The following is a 20,461-nucleotide window of genomic DNA, read 5'->3' as shown; positions in this document are numbered from 1 at the left end:
ATAGATAGTAAATATATTTAACTATATAAACTGCTGGACATGCCTTACAGTGACCTTACCTTGAGCTCTTGGTCAAGTCTATCTAAGCTACTTTGAGATCCTGTTTGCTGCTTGTTGCCATCTGCATCCGTACCGGTCACATCGTTGTAGAACACACTAGCACCAACCACAGACCCGCCGTCCCGTGTTTTCCCTCCTGAAAGGTTCACCCCGACAGCACACCACAGCTTGGAAGAAAAAGAAATACTCCACTTCAATACTGAACTAAAACAAATGAGACACAGCCATTGTTAAATATGCTAAGTCATATCAAAATGATTATATATCTGCAGTCCATTATAGGGAATTCATTGAGATTAAAGTCAGGTACATTTCTACCAAAGCTTAAATTCTGATTCATCTATACTTCAAAAAGAAGCAACTTTATTTAAAAAAGAAAATAAGAGTCTAAATTAAAAATATTCAAGGTACAGGTTGTCCAGGTCTCTAGATCATCACTGTCAATATCCTACCTTCATCGAGGTATCCTTCTCATCTAAGGGTCTCAGGTAAACAGGTACAGGCAAGTTCTTCATCTTATTGTCACCCTGGCCACCATTTGCCACCTAAAAAAAATAAAATAGAAAATAGCAACAAAAAACACAAATAGAAAAGCTTTCACCTTTAGTCTTTGGAATCAGTTGACCAGACTACTAAACATAATAGACTTGCATTATGGTTTTCCTTCAAAAGACACTCAACTGCAAGAGTCCAACAAAAAAAATGCTGCAATCACTCAAACACAAGCTGTGAAATTATGCTCTGTTCAAATGCCACAAATCATGAGGTTGTTCCCACCACGTCTGAAGACATAAGTGTAATACCTGTTTGTACTTCTGAGGTAGACTCCAGCCAAACGCTTGCACTCTCCCATCCTCTTTCTGAACATGAGCCTTCACCTGGCGATACTGCTCCCTCTTCTGCTCTCTGCGCGAGGCTAAACTGGCTTCAGTTCTAGGGAAGAAGCGTTAATAAAGAACCTGTTAGTTATGCTCCTCTGAATTCTTTGTGTAATCAGAGTTGCTACTGGACTCGGTAGACCAGATCTCCGTGGAAGCACCAGGTTACCAAAGAGATCACTAGTTTTTCCACACATCACTTCTAGACCACCAGGTTCCCTGTGGGCTGTTTCTAAGGCACCTGTGAAAGACAGGTAAAACCACAGTCTCTTATCAGTATCTTCTACTAAAAGCTCTAAAAGTTGTAAAGCAAAAAGATATATTGCTAAGAAGCAACACAGGGAGAAGAAAAAACATAATAACAGATACTTGTCAGCCTGACTCATGTACTATTTTTCCATTGAACTTAAAATGAAACTACGTGTATAGTTATTGCTTAGCTACAACATCTGCATATAGAAGTGTACCAAGCGCTGCCTCCTGTGCCTAAATGTGCTTTGATGAAAGAAAGTGATGTTTACCAAGGAGAATACTTCTGCCAGGTACCCAGAGTATTCACCCACCGCTGAGCATTTCAGTCTGTGCTACGTTGATTTCTTATGTATCAACATTCACTTCAGGAGAACATTGTACTTCACTTAGCAACATCCTGTTTATCTCCAAGGATTAGAAGAGTAAATACTTGATAGAGCATATCTACTATTATAAAACCAAAATGTCTTACTCTTCACTGAGGAATTCAAAGGCTTTCGATTTGTCACTTGGTAATTGAGATAAGGTGCTGCTTCTTTTCTTGACTGATGGAGTAATATGCGAGGTTGGAGCATTATATTTAACATTGACAGGAGGTTCTGGTTTCTTAGCTGTATTGCTAGACGAACTGAAGAGCCTGCTAAAACTAGAGGAAGGAGGAAAAAGAAATAAAAATGAGAGCCAACATTTGTAAGATAAATCCAAATTTGACTATGCAGGCAAAACATGGCATATGTTACCCTGCTCAAGCCAGTTAGACTAAGAAACTGGAGCTCAATGTAGCAGCAGCCACCACGCACTCAGCAACACCCTCAAGGCACAGAAACTCACGTCGGTAAGACAAATTCTTAGAGTTATTATCCCATTTATCAAATTTAATGGGATCTTCATCTTGAATGAACATCTACAGGGAACCAACAACATTAGGATGTGAACATCACACCCAGAAGAGTTTTATGAAGCATATTAGTTCATGCACAGATCACTTTAAAAATCCCACCATTTTCTAGGCTAAAAGAACAGTTATCAGCAAACCATAACAAAGGGATTATTTGACAAATATCTCATTGCAAATAACACTGTTTTTAAAAGCTTGAAGTTAGAAAGGAAAATTGAACAATCAGTAAGCCACACTTCCTAGAGGAAAAGGCAGCTGAAATAAATGCAAACCACACAAGCTATTCAGGTTTCTACTTTTCATCATAAAAAAGAACCCAGAAAAATGTTCAGAACAAGAGCCCTGGTGCATATTCAGCTAGGAAAAAAAAATGACAGCACTTTGGCGTTTAACTTCACAAAGTGCACAGCCATTCACTGGGTGATGCAGCTTACGATACATTTTGTCTTCAAGAACAGCCTTACCGAGCTGGCATGCTAGGTAACAAGAGGAGAACAGTTAAGACATCTTCGTCTGCCAAAAGATAATTAGCTAACATACAAAGATATGCCAGCTAATTGGTTAGGGTCTTTTATTTATTTTTGCCAGTGAGCTGTGTTTCAATACTTACAACTGCCAAATGCTTGATCTCTTCTTTTCTTGCATGGCTGGATTTTCTCTTGATGCTCTACAAGAAATGAATTCCAAGTTGACTGAGTAAGCATTGATTAAAAAAAGGAACAGAACAGTGTGTAACTCTTACTTAAAAAAACAGGATAAGGTATCGAATGTATCAAAGCCTGTTTCTTCATATTGCCACTTTTCTGATCCGAGTGCAACATTAAAGTTCTCACCAGATGAACTGAAGTTACATAAACATCACATCCACATTTATTTGCATCACAAACACAACTGGTGAGTGCTGCTCAGACACAAGAGACAAACCCATGTAACACTTTGCAGTGAAAACAACTAGAAGCAAGCAGCAAACCATTTTAAATTCTTCTGCCTCCTGTTTTTTAATATGTTAACCATTGCTTTTTATTTCAAAACATCTTATTCTTCAACACATCAGTAAATAAATGAAGTGATTGCTCCTGAAGCCACAGATGCATTAACAGAGATGTGAGAGGATTTCTACAGGAGACAATAGTTATAGAAAAGCAAACCACGTCTGCTTGGGAGCCAAAACACCTCCCAGTTATTGAGGACAATAGAAAAAATTAAAAGCCTTTGTTATACATGATGGGCAGGGCAGCACCCACTGACACCGTCACCTCTGGCCATGGCTTGGGCAGATGTGGCAGGAATGAGCTGGGTCAAGGTCTGAGGTAGAAGACTTGTTTGGAAAATCATCCCTTCCAGACAACTCAATATTCATGACACAAACTAGGCCAAAATCACCATCTTTATTGCTGATACTTAACAAACCTTGAACAGTTTTAAAATTGTGTTTTCTCCTGAAGAACCCGAGTCCTTACAAATGGATTACAATCAATCCGAAGACTGTAACTGTATGTTATTCCTGATTTGACATCTCAGCTGACAACTGGGCCCACTGCTCTAAGGTATGTGCACATATACACACACAGTCATTTTTCCTGCCCACCAAATTGATTAATTATGGTTACCAAGTTTTGTAACTGTTCTAAAATACAAACGTTTCTTCATGGGATGCTTATTTCACATCATATGAAGTAATATATCTTCACCAAGGTCTCACCAAGAACCCATTTTGACAAGGTAAGTTATATGCTGATAATTTAAAAAACAAAGTTATTCATGGGCATGAATAACTACATGGGAGTTGAATAACTACATGAATAACTACTTGCATGGGAGGCAAGAGGAAGGGCCTCATAACCCAACCTATTGACCAGATCACTGCAGCTGAAAATCAAAAGCTTGTAAAATCCAAGGAGCTCCATGAAATATTTTAAAAGAGCCTTTTACCTTATCATCTCAGTCCATCGGACAGCTTCCTGAAGCTCCATCAACCTCTCTTTATACTGATTTCTTTCCATCAGAACACGGGCCATTTCAACACGAGTAAAGCGCTTCCGCTGAGCGGTGGGGACATCGCTCTGAACACAAAACAAGCAAACATAGGACAAACAAAGGAGCACAGTAGGGCCTTGCAGAGTCAGCCTTTTCCTTCCGAGAAGAGCCAGTTTAGGGCACAATTCCAGATGGCAAATCATTTGGGGCTTTGTAAAACAAACTCATTTTACCTGCCTCTCCCTCTATCTTTTGTATTTAGTATAATCTGAAGAAAAGCGGTTCTTCAAAAAGTATGTGACACACAACAATGGGCAGAAAGAAATGAGATATGGTCATTTTAAGTTTACTTATGCTCTTTAGATCTTCTATCCTTTCTATAGATGAAGTTCACCACTACTTATCCCGCAGTAAAGTTTAAGAGGATTCACTAAATGCATGTGAACTTCTAATGCCCCATTGTGAATTATACACAGAAAAATACACATACACACATACACCTACATCATCATCCTCTTTAGCTTTCTGTTTTGCTTCCTCTGCTTCTGCACGAGCTCTAAATATAAAATAAAAAAATAGCTGCATTAGATAACACGGTGGGTTTTCTTTTTCCTTCCTTTTTATCAGCCACAGAATTAAACTTACTTCCTCAGCTCTTCTTCCAGTTCCTTATTCTTCTCTTCAAGCTTTTGTTTTGCTTGTTTTACAGCCTCTAATTCACCTTGTAGTACATCCTTCTCACAGGTCAATTCATCCACCTTTGCTATCAAGTCATTCTTCACTACGTTCAGTGCATTTCTACACAAACATTTAAAACACACCGTTACAAGGATGACTCATAGCTGAGCTTCAGTCTGATTTTATTCTTGTAGACCTGCACGTTTCTTACATGGAGCAGCTGTAAAGAGATAGAGCTTTCTAAAGCAGGTCAAACCCTCTCCCCCAGATCTCAAATGCTCAAACACATCCACACCTCTGTATTAAAGTACTGATAAATCAGAACTGTTTGCTTAGAGGTTGAATTCCTCTGGTTTCTAACACAAAGGCAGGGAGCTGATCTCATTAGGACACAGCGCTGCAAGGATAAAAGCAGCTTTATGTTTAGGTAAATTCACCTACTAATTCAAAATACTTATATCACCACTACTCTTAGAACAGAAAGAACATTTGTATAATTTCAGGTCTGTATGAAGGTATTGAAGACATAACAAAAAAGGTCAGTATTTTTACATACACATTCTCACTTACTTTGTCTCCAACAGCTGAGTGTTTTCCAAAATAAGGTTTTCAACTTCACGACCCATTCCTTTCCAAAGGAAACAAACACATGAAATCAGCAGATAGAAATGGATGTTTTTACACAATGTATGTTTTGCCATTGTCTAAAAACAGCTGAATTTTAAGTACGACAAACTTGTCATAAAAACTATGAGCTATGTGAAGTTTCAGGACCAACCTACCTTCTACTGTTAGCTTTCCCCTCCACCTTCTTCCCAATCTGACTTCAATTAAAGCCTAAAGGCAACCCTACCTCCACCTAGTCTATGTGTTTTGAAGGTTACAGTGCTACTAAGTTGAAGTTTAATATGTTCAACTGTCCTTTATACCACGTTAGACACAAAAGTATCTAAGATCTAAACACAAGACATGCTGAATTACAAAGCTCAGACTGCAAAAGCCCTGCAGACTTCCCCAGAGCAAATGATACCTTACCAAAGAAATTATGGTCTTTAAAGCCCATGCATTCCATGTAGAGCAAAAACAAGAACAAGAAACATTTCATGTAAGGTGTAGAATGAGCGAAGAGCAATAAAAGATTGAGACTTATGACATAAGAGTGAACTAAGACAAAGCCACCACCAAAAATCTGAAGTGGAATGTGATGTGATTAGCAGCAGGATTTATACGAAAGACAGATGTTAAAGTTAAGTTTCTCACAACCATTTCTATTGGTTAAACCTCTTATAAAAATCAATAACTCAACAGAAGCCTCTGATTTGCTGTGAAATAATTTAGAAGCACAGTACTTGGAAGAAATGCTAAGCCATTCAGTAAAGGTTTCACATTAATATGTTACTATGGAAAAAAGTGAATGTAACTACTTCAATGTTATTTAAATTTTTGGAAATTAATTTCTCACCCTATGGTTTGCATGCCTAAAATAATATAATTTGCAGGATTTTGAAAAGATGAATGGTGGGGGCCTTTTAAAATACTCTGCAAACAATCTTCTAAAGCAACTTTGGTAAGAGTTAAAAAGATAGTTGGATAACAAAGAAAATGATCTAAAAACAGACATGCAAGTCAAAGTTCCCTCTTTTGGAATGTCTCTCTCTGGGTTTTAGATTAAATAACATTTAATACTGAAGGAATTTAGATCAGCTATGGTTGCTTTATCAATACCTGGAGAAATCCCCTACACCGCAGCCATCCAGAGGTTCTCTTTAAGTGCCTATTGCTTTTAAATGTATTCAGTATTCACAGATAAAATACACAGGATCACTTCCAACAGGTTTCAGGATCCTTTATGATGCAAGAACAAAAACTACAAAGCCAGAGTGCAAAGGCAAAGAAAAAAAGTGTTACCAAGCAGGGAAAAAAACGCAGAGAATGTATTTTATGAAAGCAGCAGCCAAGAACGCCCAACGGGAGAAGCAACAGATTCCAAAGAGTTTTGTTTTAAAAAAAAGAAGCATACACACCAGAATATTCCCCTGGGTATGCAGCCCAAGAGAAAAGATTAGAGAATCCCAATTAACCACTTTTACAGAACTTTGGACTAAAGTTTAATGCGTGCTTAGGACAGACCCAAATGCTTGAAACACACCAGCTACCCTGGATGCAGATGGGGCTTTTAAATAAGAGTAATTTGGACTATGGTTGTGCTCAAGGTGAAATGGCGATTATATAGTAAAAACTTCAGAACAACACATTCTGCATAACCAACGGTTATAACCATGCGTTCATTTTGCACACGCCGGTGTTTCCAGCAATAGTTTTACAGAATATAGTAATGAAGTCAGTGACAAACTTTTGATACGTTACACTAAAAAGTATATTATTTTTGCCCATAGAAAACAAAGTATCTATTATCAGGAAGTCCAGACAGTAGTTTGATTTCTTTCTACAATTTATCGTGTAGATAGGGGATAGAAGTTGCTACATATTAATATTTCTCCTCAACTACCCATACTTTTGCATGCAGAATGTGTCATTAGTTGTCCCTGTGACAGAGTGCAGGAGTTTCGGATGAAACACGATCCAGCAAGGATGTGGTGGCCCTTGCTGCTCAGGGTTCAACACAGCAGACGGTGGCACAGAAAAGCCATCTCGGACTGGAGATGGGCCCCTTACTCGCAGGGAGAAACGTGGCAGAAATGTCACCTACTTGATGTTTCTGGTGGAACACTGAACAACCAGAAATCCAGATTGCATGTGTAACAGTTCTACATAGAACTGCTAACAATCTGTATTTCTACCAGGTCAGACAACACAAGCAAAGTGCTGATTTTCTATATACAACACGTTCCTACAACACACAGGAGTTGCATCAGCATTTCATACATTCTATAGTACCAGCTTTCATTATTTCAAAGTGAAGCCTGAACACTGATGTGTCCAAAAATAACTTGCTATAAGACATTCATTGTCTGTAGAAAGATCCTTCTTTTAATGTCCTTTCCGTTCCTGATCAACTCATACTCTCAGAACTTGTATTTTGTTCAGTCGGCACACAAGCAGCAGCAAACTGCTTAGGGAGAGATGCCAGTTCCTCCTCTTTCAACTGATTCTTAAATGACCATCATTGTGTTCTGCTGCAATTCTCTCTTACACATTAAATTCCACAGAGGTGATAAAGCCAGGCCATTACACATTGGGCACAATCCAAATTAAACTACCTACAACTAGTTGAAGATAAAAATCCTTACTCGAGGTAAAAATCTTCCTGACAGAGAACATACAGGAAAAACTGACACACAGCACAGTGTTAAGTGCTCCAAAATATTAAGGCTGATATCATTATATTGAAAGAAAGAACAAAAACTTTTCTCCTGGTTTGTTTTTCTTTTTTTTTTTTTGCATTCCAATAACCACCTTAAGATGACACTAAAAACACTTTAATGCAAATGACAGTACATCCAGCAAGGGTAATTAAGCACTTCATTAACAAGGAAAATTCCTCTTTAAATAACCTTTCTTACCCAGTAAATCTGCACCTTCATCCACATCTCCAATTAGGCCAGAACCAGCAGATGACAGCTCTTCAAAGAGTGACTCTGTATTACGGTCAAACGCTTTGTTCTCTATGCCTTTGGTAGGAGTGCTATTCAAAGAATTAAAACAAGACATGAAAAAGCAGAAAGAAAACGCTCCCGCACTGCAGAAAGTTCTCTCTGTGTTTTGACCACTAGTTCATTTGTCACCCCCCAAAAAAAGAAGTAAAATTTTCAGAAGCTTTTGATTGGCTTAGAATCCTAAATTTTATTCTCAAATTCTACTTTGGCATCACAATCCCAAACTTGAGACAGCTGCTGATATTGAGCCAGTCAGGATTTTAATAAATTAAAGCATATCAAGTTTTGGCACGTAGCAATTCAGCCCTGTCAGGACTCAGTCAGCCCAAACGCTTGAAGAGCGGACAGCTCAGCCAAGCTGGAAGTCATTTACTACAACAGGAATGCAAGAGAACCAAAAAGAGATCACAACATTCCTCTGGCCAGAAAGGGGGCTTCTGTCACACCAAGATCTTGCACTGTTAACATTCACTACACAAGGTAATTTCTTCCATGTCATCACAAGAATAAAACAGACACATATCTGAAGGACTCTAAATCATTCAGGGCTTGCTCAGAAGCTGAGGTACCTCCCCTGCTACTAAATCAGCACTTGTTTATTTTTTATGGGGCTTTTAGAGCTTTAGAAAACAATGTTATTATTCACAAGAAACAGCCTGCAAATAAGCAAACTCAGGCAAAAGCAATCTGCCAACACCACGTACCATCAGATTCTGATAAATAAATGCTGTAACACTTGCAAAGCCAATCATCAAGCCAGATTCTAGAGATACAGGTGAAAACATAAGGGCCCAGCTTGGAACCTTCATGTAGGGAGAAAAGGACTCTTGTCATAGACCCTTTGCTTGAAATATGGAATGAATATTTAAACATTATTAATTCAGAGTACTTCATATTACATCTGAATGTTCATCAGGTGTAGGAACAGAATAAAGAGTTGCTGTTATATTTAAACTCCTGAGGAATTTGGGAAAGTCACAGAAGTAGGAGATTCATGGTATGATGCATGATCTCAGTCTGGTAAAATTTCTAAACAAGTCACAAGTTGAAAGCCAAAGTCTAGCACCTTCTAGAATTGGTTTTCCCATCCTAATCACAACACACAACTTACCTGGAACCCTTATACCCGCTGAGATCTTTATCCATATCCAACTCTGGAGTTGACTCAATGATTGCCTGAACTTCAGATTTTTCTTCATTTTCATTTCCACCTAGGGAGAAGTGGTATGTGTCCATAAGCCAAAACATCCCTGGGACATCTGACATTATCTACATGCAGTTGTTATTAACTGATCATCAAATGAGTAGGTCATTAAATGAGAAGACCTATGAATTTCAATACTCTAGTGCAGACACTGGAATTTCTAAGTCCCCCCAAGTTTAACTTAAGTCATCCAACGGTCATTATTTCCCACTGTTTCTGCAACAGAAGCCAAGAAGATGTCTAACATCTCATGGAGTTTTGTGTCTAGATGAGTGCCACTTCTGCTGTTCAAAAAGAAATGTCATAAATAATTCTGATTCTAGAAAAATAATTCCTAAACCCACCAATAAACAACAGACTTGTATCTCTTACCAATATCCTTACTCCTAAAAATAATGAGAAAAAAACATTTTTCATTTGTGGCACAACAATTTCATAACAGATTAGACATGAGGTCCATAGTAACCATACACTAAAAAGTTAATGCAGCTCACCCGTGGACACATTCCTTGTCTCTTGAGCTACCTGTACTTCAATATTCTTGCTTGCATCCAGCTTTTCATCTGGCATTTCTGTGTCCTTTGCAAGCCCTTCAACATCTTCCTTTTGAGGAGTTTCAGCAGGCAGCACAGGCGCGTCGGAAGCAGCTGTGGACGCTGGAGTAGTAGATTTTGAGGCTGCTTGGCTGACATCGGAGAGCTCATCCTACAATTGAACAATTGCCATTAAAACACTGAAGAAGAGTTAAGCATACAAACTAAAGAACAAACAAAAATTATTGTATTTTACTGAAGAATATGCAAATGCAAAGAACTTTGATATTCTGACAAGTTTATTCAGAAATCTAGTAAATTAACACGTAACTCTAAAGGAATAAAGCCTGTACACTTACCCACAGTTACACGAGGCAGCAAAACCAACATGTGAAAATAGTATGAGATGCATTGCATCCATTTAAAAATAAAATACCAGCTACACAATTTAGCCAATTGCCTTTTGAATTGGTGAAGTTCAGCTGCTGGATAATGATTCAGCAAGCAGACACAGAAGGGAGGAAACGGGACCCCTCACACAACCAGGGAATAAAACCGCCCAGTTGCTGGCTCTGGTCAAACATTTCTACGTGTTTGTATTCCAAGAGCATCCGCTAACTGATGCAGCACCGGCTGATCAGTGACTTTTCACACACAAAGCGCAAGAAAAACAGCTTGATAGTACAAGAGAAAACTGAACAGCCCTTTCCGTTAAGGAATTGCAAATAATCCCATCTGGTTTACATTTCTGACTTGATTATCTGCTGTATTTTTTTAGCTAACTCCTGGAAACAATATTGATTAAGCTATCACAAATGTTTGTTCTAGAACTAATGAAAGTGAAATGCAATTCCATTAAGTGACAATGAATGAATCAAAATATCTCAAACCCTGAGTATTTGAAAGTCCTTGCTGGGTTGACTTAGCAAATTTGACTTTTTTGGCAGTGTTGCCAAAAGACTATTCTCCACCCCACCCCCAAAAAAAGGTTTAAGAGTTAGATAATGAAATCTGAACTAGTAGCTCATCTGCAATGCTTTGCAGAAATAAGCAGAAGAAAATGAACGGTACGTAATTGTGTGTTATCACAATGATATCCAGCAATGTCACTACTGCACGAGCTCCAGTTCTCCTGACGCCTGCTCTGCGACACTTCCAGAGGAAACACCGACCATTAATGAAATGCTCATGCATGAATGGAAAACAGATGCCTGAAAGCAGCAGAAACTTGCCTGTGCCTTGTACTTGATGTTAAAAATATTTAGAGGAAATACAAGTATTAGAGAAAGTTTCAAATTCTGCTTATGACTTGGATAATGATGTTATTCATTATGTTCACTTCAGAAGGACTTTACATACACAGCTAAAAAGCAAAGAAGCTACTCTGGACCCAAGGAACTTACTCTGACTAACCGGGTTTGAAAAACTACAGTCTGTGCTGTTTTGTAAATTCTCTTTTAGCAGCGCATTATTTTTAGAAGAATTATACCTAGAAGCCTTTTTTTGACAAAATATATTAACCAATATAATCTCCTGAGGGGACAGGATGGGATCAGAACTTTCCCTTTATAGCACATCTCCACTTAGACTCTTACTCACAACTTTTCAGTTGTATTTCAGTCAGCTCTCCTGAAGTCTGCCAGTGTATTGATGTTAATCGACATGGGAGACAGGGAACAGGACAAATTTAAGATCCAAAACTGGTCCTAGACAAGAATTTAGGTGACAGTTTTTTAGATCTAAACTCCTGTTCTCACTCTGATATGTTTACAATGAATCATTACTTACACTTCCCATTATCTCCATATGACCTCTAGGCAAAAAAACCCCACCAAAAATCTGGGTTCCAATTATGTCTTGAATACTTATCAGTTTAAATTCCCCTGCTAAGTATTCAATTCACTTTGGAGGAAATTCCCCTCAGCTGTTTGCCTTTTCAGAAACAACAGTGCATCCACAGCCTTCCAAAAAACCTCATGTACATAAAGATATAGGGCAGCTCTGCACATTCTGGGGTTCTTCACCTCCCTGTGGGCTGTTTGTGAGCCCCAGTCCCAACTGCCCGATCCCATCACATTCCAACATCACTCCCCCATTCTTCCATTTCTGCAGCTTGTTCTGTGCCACCCTCTCACTGTTGGAAGACAGAACAATTGCAGGAATTGTAGCCAAGCTACACGTAAGAGAAATCAAAATCACAGGCTAATTTAGGCAAGTTAGATCACTCTCACCCTGCAGCGTATCTTTGCTATATACCTGATAGTAGGCAGAGGCTACGTTAAGAGTACTGCCCATGTAGTAACCAAAGCTTTCCTTCTAAAAGGATTTTAAACCAGCAGACCTGTTTACACTATCTAGTTACGTACCTAATGTGGAAAGAACAAGCGACTGACCTTTGCAAAGGGTCCCTTGAAAGAAAAAACCCATTCCCATGAGTGAGAGGAGAACCCGCCTGCTATCACTCGTTTGGAAAACGCAACCCAAACTCTGCTCCTTCCAGCAAACAAGTTCCCTCAAAGGAAGCAACACACTTGGTTCACACAAAGATGACTTAAGGTTTTCCTTCCTCCCTCCTTCAGGGAACTGCTGGAGAGAGTCCAGTGCAGAGCCATGGAGTGGAGCATCTCCCATGGGAGGAAAGGCTGAGGGAGCTGGGGCTCTTGAGCTTGGAGGAGACCAAGAGGTGACCTCATTCATAGTTATAAAGACATAAAGGGTGAGTGTCACAAGGATGGAGCCAGGCTCTTCTCGATGACAATCAATGATAAGACGAGGGGCAATGGGTTCAAACTGGAACACAGGAAGTTCCATTTAAATTTGAGAAGAAACTTCTTCCTGGTGAGGGTGGCAGAGCCTGGCCCAGGCTGCCCAGGGGGTTGTGGAGTCTCCTTCTCTGCAGACATTCCAACCCGCCTGGACACCTTCCTGTGTAACCTCATCTGGGTGTTCCTGCTCCATGGGGGGATCGCACTGGATGAGCTTTCCAGGTCCCTTTCAATCCCTGACATTCTGTGTGATTCTTTCAACGAGCTATTTTCCCCGCTAAGGATCTACAACCTGTAGAGTCCTCACCTTGAGGCTGGTGTGGGAGCGGGGCTGGCTCAGCTCGGGGAACTTCCAGTGCTCCGAGCCCGGCGTCTCCCCCGCTTCTCGCTGCGCTTCGGGCGTGAGGATCGCATCTCCTGGAGGCAGCGGGAAGATGCCCAGGGAGATCGGACGCTCCTTTCTGTTTGGGAGACAACTTTCATCAGCCATTTCAGACCCACACGCTTTATTTCCCTGTACGCCTCTGAAATCGGCAGGGAAGCAGTGAAAGAGTTCAAACATCCATACACTGGTCTCTACTCAATACACAGCACAGCGCACACAGTTTGTGTTATCGCACGTAACTCCTCATTTCACATTATTTAATTGCAAATAGTCTATTCCGTGGCTGCAGGCAGCAGTTATTGATTGCGCCACTGCTAATCTATAGTAAACAAGTTTTACAGAAATGGGACACAAACAGGAGCACGGGATGAAAGTATTTCCTTATTTCAGACTAAATTACAGTTTTCAGCAACTACTCTCAAAAATATAATTTTGCACTTATTTTGCAAGATACAGGATGACAATTTCTACAAGATTGAACAGCTAAATCATTAACTGAAGTATTTGGGAAAATTCTAAACAGCCTAAAGTCCAACTCTTTGCAAAATTGATGGTATTTTTCTGCTGAAGATGACAGGAATTACACGGATTTGTACAATTGAAAACAACTGGGTCAAGGAATTACCAATGTTAAAACCAGCCCAGCGAAAATGGCACAGCTTTAAACAAAATCAGTTCACTCTCCTTCACTCAAAAGCTGCACAAAAGCTTGTGCCAGTAAGGCAAATTATTTCATCCCAACTCTTCGCCATCTCTATCTTTATCACCTACTCACGATGAGAAAAAATGTTTGGAAATTTGTGTATTGACCCTGCAAAAAAAAGAATAATTAAAATAAAATAAAAATCCCCAAGTCAATGTTGTTGTCAGGAGTGTGATCAGCGAACAAAACGATTAATTCTTCCTGCTAGCAAGAGACAAAAACATTGTGTAGAACACGATTGATAGGATGCTACAGCCAGCCCTGAAAAAGGAAAATATCAGCCAGGCATAGAATTGAGATAAAGCAAAGTACTTGTTCCATCCGAACAATGAAATACAGAAAAAAGGACCGTAATCAACTAGCACAGTACACTAAAGACAGGAGACAAAAGTGTGCAGGAGATGGCAGAAAATGACGCTTCTTGAGAGAAGCACCACTGCAGGGACAACCCGGACCAATGTTAACACCTGAGAATCTCATATTTCAGCACTACAAAAAGTCAAATCACAACCATATATACTTTCCTTTGCAAGGACTTTCGCAAATTAAACATAAGCTATGCAGAATTCTATGCAGAATTACTACCTGTATATAAGTTAAAGGCAAAAATATGAAAGGGAGTGTTAAAAAGCAAGAAGCTCAGCTTTTATATATGTATGTTGGTTTGGTTTTGTTAGTTTGGTGGGTGGTTTCTGGTTTGTTTTTATTTTTACTTAGATGAAAAGGTATGATAGTCAAGAAGGGATTGTATTTCACAATTAAGCAGTAAACGCCTTTTGTTAACTTTTACATCACCAAAAAATGTTCAAAGAGTAAACAATTTTAATTGGCATAAACCTTTCCAGCACAGGTATACAAGAGATTCCACAAAAATCTTTGCAATTAATTCTCACGTTGCACATATCTTAGTCTTTCATAAATACTATTCCAAGTTAAGTCGTTAATTCAGTAGTTTAGCAGAGCAAAGCAGGCAGCAAATAAACTAAAGCAAAATCAGTCAGGGTTACAAAATAAAAAGCATCAGATACTGGTCCAGCATCTGCGAACTGTGCGGTAAAGTCTTTGTGACAAACAGCCACACAACTGAGCAGAATTTTATTGCAGCGATTCCCACTCTTGTAACAGGTCCTGCTTTTCTTCAGGTTTCCCACAACTCCAATGGGTGTGGGTAACAAAAGACACAGCACATAAGCTGAGCTGATGGTAACAGACAGACTGAAACCATTTCATTGGTTAAGTCCAGCAACAACAACAACAAAAAGAAAAGAAGGGATAAAAGCGGCGGTTGAGTGCCCAGCGGGGCAGTGAGAAAGGAGCATTGTGGAGGGGCCCCGGCTTCGGAACCGCCTCCCGGAGCCATGGGTCAGAGCTCATTTACTACTTACTTACTCGCAGGATACACCACTAAGCTTATTTCTCTTCTTTGCAGTCCGGAGGGGAGAGAATTTAAACAAAACAGTTACCAACAAGTTCAGACCGATATTTGCTTTTAGTTGATGATGAACCCATTTCAATGTGCTAAAACCCAGCTCAGGTGCATCATGAGACTGCACAGGAATGAAAAGGGGCTTATTTTGGAAATGAAGGTTATTATACGCATATCTGCATGAAAAGAAATTATTTGATTAGACTGAAGCAATTTCAACTGATTGCAGTGGTTGTTGGCTGGAAAGCAAAGCAGCCCCTTCTGCTCCCCCAGGGTCCAAGAAATATCTGCAAATACAACAGTGGGCAGAAGGCGGGCGCGGGTTTTAAAAGCCTAAACTAATATTCTGAAGCGACGGACTGAAGCATTTACAGGAACCTTTAGGATAAGCAACCAGATGCTCTGTTCTAAAATCCGACTAGTGTTAAAAAATAGAAACAATTCTTCTACAATTAGACTCCCTCATCCCATATTTAATCTTTTTAAAAAATGAATAAAAGATTAAGGAATTGAGTTCCAATTCCTATAATACCTAAAGCAACAAATTACTAGGGGCTGGAAAGGCACAAACCCCCTCAAATCCAGTAAATATTCTCCAGGGAAGCAAAAGCATATTACAAAGAAACCCTATTTGTAAAACCATCTGCTTGCTTACGTGTAAAAAGTTTAATGTAAGTTACTGAACATGAAGTTCAATATCTTGCTTTGTTTGTTTAAAGTTGGGGATTATCTGTTTTGCTGTTTATTTTTTGTATGTTTTTAAACAAGGGTAGCATCGCTAACTAGATCAGTCTATAGAGAGTTACATTTTATTTATTTCTATTTAAATATTCAGCCACATTTATTATCATTGCTATTCATAACCGCTATTTATTTTATATATTGATTGGCTTTAAACCTTTGGAACAATGCTGCTGTGCTCAGAGACAACTCAAAAGCGTATTACCACACACCATCTACGTGCACAATGTGTCAAGGAGGAAAAGCATCACATGCATCGTTCAGAGAACACTATTTCCAGCATTTTTCCCAACTTCACAATTCCATTTACAACCACAGATCTGCTACGTCAAGTTTTTGGATCAGAAAGCTACGTTAAAACTTTTCCAGCTGTTTTCTATTTGTAATTACAGCACTACAACCTGTCGAGATGACATTTGGTCACAGTATTCTAATGCATTTCTGCTACCGCTCCAGGCAACTAGGACACACAGAACAGAACTTGAGGGGGTCGGACAGCTGGCAGCTTGCCATACAAGTACAGAAAAAAGGAGAGGATAACATTTGGCTGAACAATAGTGAATAGGCGTTAAGAGCTCTAATACTTAAATAAAGATTTATTTTTTTCCCCCCAAATCTTTTTTAAAAACAACGTGATCAAATAACTCCTGTGGTTTCGAGCAGATCGATTAGCTGATCTTACAGAATTATTTTGATGGTATAATGAGAAATTTAGTAGCACAAAGCCTCAGACTGCATACGCTTGTGGCTACACAAGATCAGCCACGTACCTGACAATACACCGAACGTGAGCTTCACCACGACATTACCACGGGTTTTTGTGCAGGTTACAATAAACTAACAGTAATAGCTTTCTAAAAAAGAGATACGCAAACTGACCTTGCACTTGCTTAAACAAAAGACAATGAAATTTAAGTGTATAAAAAATATATTGCAATATCCCAGTCCATACATGTTTAGACATCCTCTCCATCTCTAATTTATCCTCGTTCATCTGTTTGAAAGGAAAATGGAGAGCAGTGAATAAGAAAGAGCGTGGGAAGCCGAGGTTCAGAAGGTCGGAGTACCTGAGTATCCTTGGGAGGTTCTGCGTCAGAGCCGGCACGCCGGTCGAAATAGAAAAGTGCACGAGCAGCAAAACCGAGAGAGACACCAAGATCGCCGAGTTAATGACCACCGCCCCGCCAACGAAGCCAAACACAAACAGCAGCATGCAGCCGGGATTCATGGCGCTGCGCTGGCATGGTGACACGCCGGGACCGAGAAGGCTACGCAGGGGCCGAGGGGGTCTCTTTGTAGGCACAGTGTGTCATTGAGCCGCTGCCACACAAACAATGCCATCGGCGGCAGCTCGCCCCGCTTCTGCAGCAGCTCCCCGGCAATGACATCAGCCTCTCCTCCCCCTCGCCGGGCTCCTCGCAGCATCTCCGCAGCACCGCAGAGACACGGCCAGCCCGGAGTTATCCTCCCCGCCTTCCACGCAGAGTTCATAGGCTAGAAAGCTGCCAAATCTGCATAATATATTCCCATGGAGCCCTCGGAACGAACGGGTAGGGCGATGCGCACCTTCGACAACCCGCACACAAAGCTGGGGTGAGGGATCAGTGATTTTGGGACAGCTGCTGACATTTTCCCTGCCTACCCGAATGCAAACACTCAGAAAAGCTGAAATTGGTTAAGGTTAATTCACAAAGTATATCTCAACATTTAGCAGCACAACAGTAAAAGCCTCATTCTACTGATTTCTACACTGTTCTCTTACCGCATTCCAATCATACAACAAATCTTTCCAATTCAGCCAAACCATTGTTGTGGGATTAAAGAACAAAGTCTTTCAAACACAAATGAATGGGGTTTTTTTCTTTCATTTCAGGGTGAGACTAATAAACAGCTTACCTAATTCTACTGTGCGTTGTGGATTCCAGCTGATCACCCCCTGTTAGCTGATGAAGTTTGGTTCTTTCCAAGTGCTCCATATAATTGTGAATCATCTGTTTAAAAGGACAGAGAAACAGCAAGTAATATTTAATAACATTTACTTTTACTACAAGTGCATAGTTATTGGCCAATACAATATAATCTTTCCCTGCAATGCTAAAAAATAGTAAAAGCAGTCAGAAACATTAAAGAAATAGATAAAGAAGCAAAATTATACAGTATATAAAACCACAAACCAGAAGAGAAAGCCATAATAAATAAAAAATTTGAGACTTACTTGTGCATTCATGCACAGGAAACATTCTAAGGGCACACAAAGTGCATGTGGTATTACAAACAAGATTTTGAACAGAAGTATCATGTTCAAACCCATTTTGGAGGCTGCTCAAGACCCCTACGTCCAGCAGATATTAAAATTTATTATGTGACACAGTACATTTCACTATAGCTAACTGCAAAGCACTATGAAGGTCAGACAATCTGCATCTCAGATATTAAACATAAAGAATCCACAAACTAAGAATCAGGTTATTTCCTTCAGCAGAAACATCAAGTCAGCATCTCTTCTCTTTTTCCTTCTACCATTCAAATAAATTTAACCTTTCTGTATTTTCTGGAAGTGCAGTTTGGTTTTATTATTACCATCTAGACTGCCATCTCATAAAAAGGACCAGGTGTCTGTGGATTTTTAGCACTCAGGAAGAGCTTTACTTTCTTCCTTTTAAGAGACAGCCAAAGGCCAACTATGCTGATGTGGGCGGTCATGACTTATTTACTGAACCCCGATTCCAATCAGCTAAAGGATGAGGTTACTCGGTGTGTAACTGATCCAGGACACACTCAGGGAGAAGGAACCAGGATCGCTCCATCACTCCAAGAGGTTCACTTGGCCACGGGTCTGAAATGAAAACTGGGGAAGCCTAAAGAGAAGCCCATGTGACATTTGGTATTTTCAAGCATTTCTGCACTCGCATTCAAAGATGAACAGGGCACTTGGAACAGAAGGAAGAAAAAAGAAATCACAGGTGTGCTGCAGAAGAACCGAGTGCACTTCTCCCCCAAGACATATTCAGGTCACGACTCAAAGGCTTCCTCTAGAAAAACACACCTGTTCTCTTACAAGTGTAGTTTTTTTGCTGTTCTGGAAGGGGTATACACACACTTTTCCAATAGTGTTACTAACAGGCATTTGTACAACCAGTGTTACACAACCTTTTATTTTGGGGTCATTTGCATACATTGAGACTGAGTTCAGCAGGACCTGGAAACCTCCATCTACGTGTTATAGTCCCTCCGGGGTTGATGTGTTATCCAAGGCTGGTACTATTGACCTTCAGATGTTCCTTCATCTAATAGCAGCAGCCCCACAAATGCTCCTTGCCAACATTAGCTACACATGAACATATATTCTGAGATATTCTTTTTGGTAGAGTGAACTGGCTTAAGATATCCTGACTGATGGAGATTCTATAAACAAACAACTTTTATGGTAAATACTGGTTACATACAGATCTGGGTTTTCCCAGCATTCACCTGAACTAATTAATATAATTAAGACCAGAAAAAAAAGAGTCTTGCTATTTTTAGAGAAACATTATATAATATACTTTGACTGCTATCAAAACTTACAAAATTGATCCAACAAAATGCTATAAATGAAGTGTTTCACTAAGACCATCTCATTTGCTTTCTGAATTTTTTAACGCTTGCTCATACACAAGCAATCAAAAGAATTGAAAGCTCAACCTTCAACTATCCACATTTCCTGGTTGTTTATTTTCTGTTTCTACCAAGCAATCAGAATCAGGAGTTCCAATGGCTCCTGTGCATAGTTTTGCTGATGAATTCCCTCAGCCTGGGAGGGATTTCACCGCACAGAGGCTGAGCTACCTGCAAACTCTGCCATTTGCAGCACACCCATTGGTAACATCTTCAACAGAACACGTGCTGCTTTTTAGCTACTGAACAGAGGAACCAGAACCTTTCCAGGAAACAACTAACACACGGGGAAAAAAGAGTAGGGTCAGTAAAACCCGCGCAACTTTTATGTTTTGCAAAATACACGGTTTAACCTACTTTATTCCCTCCCCTCGGTCTATTCTTTTGTTTACTGAAATGTCTCATCAGATCTACTACCCACAGACAGAGGCCAGAGGGCAGGTCAGTTTAAAGGACTATGTAGGATTGTTCTGCAGATGAAAACACTGCTGATGGTAAAATAAACAAATCTGAATGTCACGTACTTCAGCATAAAGGACACAAGCTATAGGAACACAAAAATAAGATGGAAAAAAAATCAAATGTGTGCATCACGTGCAGCGCAGACACAGCACGGGGATTCTCAGCTTCTAGAATCCATTAATGAAAAGGTTGACATAAAAACATATATAAATACTGTAACTTATT

The 20,461-nt window shown here is 39.7% G+C and overlaps 1 protein-coding gene across 6 annotated transcripts in view; it reads right to left on the bottom strand.

The window, feature by feature from the left end:
* SPAG9 (sperm associated antigen 9) overlaps positions 1-20,461 on the bottom strand; it is a 62,658-nt gene that overhangs the window by 18,619 nt on the left and 23,578 nt on the right. For 4 of the 6 annotated variants that reach the window (XM_065034790.1, XM_065034792.1, XM_065034791.1 and 1 more), the window contains 14 exons: positions 18,014-18,108; positions 13,170-13,323; positions 10,059-10,269; positions 9,472-9,571; positions 8,268-8,389; positions 5,314-5,371; positions 4,711-4,863; positions 4,570-4,621; positions 4,021-4,151; positions 2,699-2,755; positions 1,663-1,836; positions 864-993; positions 513-605; positions 60-227 (listed from right to left, as the gene is read on the bottom strand). In XM_065034790.1, coding sequence (XP_064890862.1) covers positions 60-227; positions 513-605; positions 864-993; positions 1,663-1,836; positions 2,699-2,755; positions 4,021-4,151; positions 4,570-4,621; positions 4,711-4,863; positions 5,314-5,371; positions 8,268-8,389; positions 9,472-9,571; positions 10,059-10,269; positions 13,170-13,323; positions 18,014-18,108 — 1,698 coding nt within the window. Of the gene's footprint in view, positions 1-59; positions 228-512; positions 606-863; positions 994-1,662; positions 1,837-2,698; positions 2,756-4,020; positions 4,152-4,569; positions 4,622-4,710; positions 4,864-5,313; positions 5,372-8,267; positions 8,390-9,471; positions 9,572-10,058; positions 10,270-13,169; positions 13,324-17,184; positions 17,589-18,013; positions 18,109-20,461 lie in introns of those variants that run through there. The other 2 variants (XM_005503106.4, XM_005503107.4) reach the window with 2 other exon arrangements.

Source organism: Columba livia, chromosome 18 (assembly GCF_036013475.1).
Source record: "Columba livia isolate bColLiv1 breed racing homer chromosome 18, bColLiv1.pat.W.v2, whole genome shotgun sequence".
Classification (NCBI taxonomy): domain Eukaryota; kingdom Metazoa; phylum Chordata; class Aves; order Columbiformes; family Columbidae; genus Columba; species Columba livia.
Note: the sequence above shows the minus strand (reverse complement) of the source record. Positions and strands in the feature narration are given on the sequence as shown.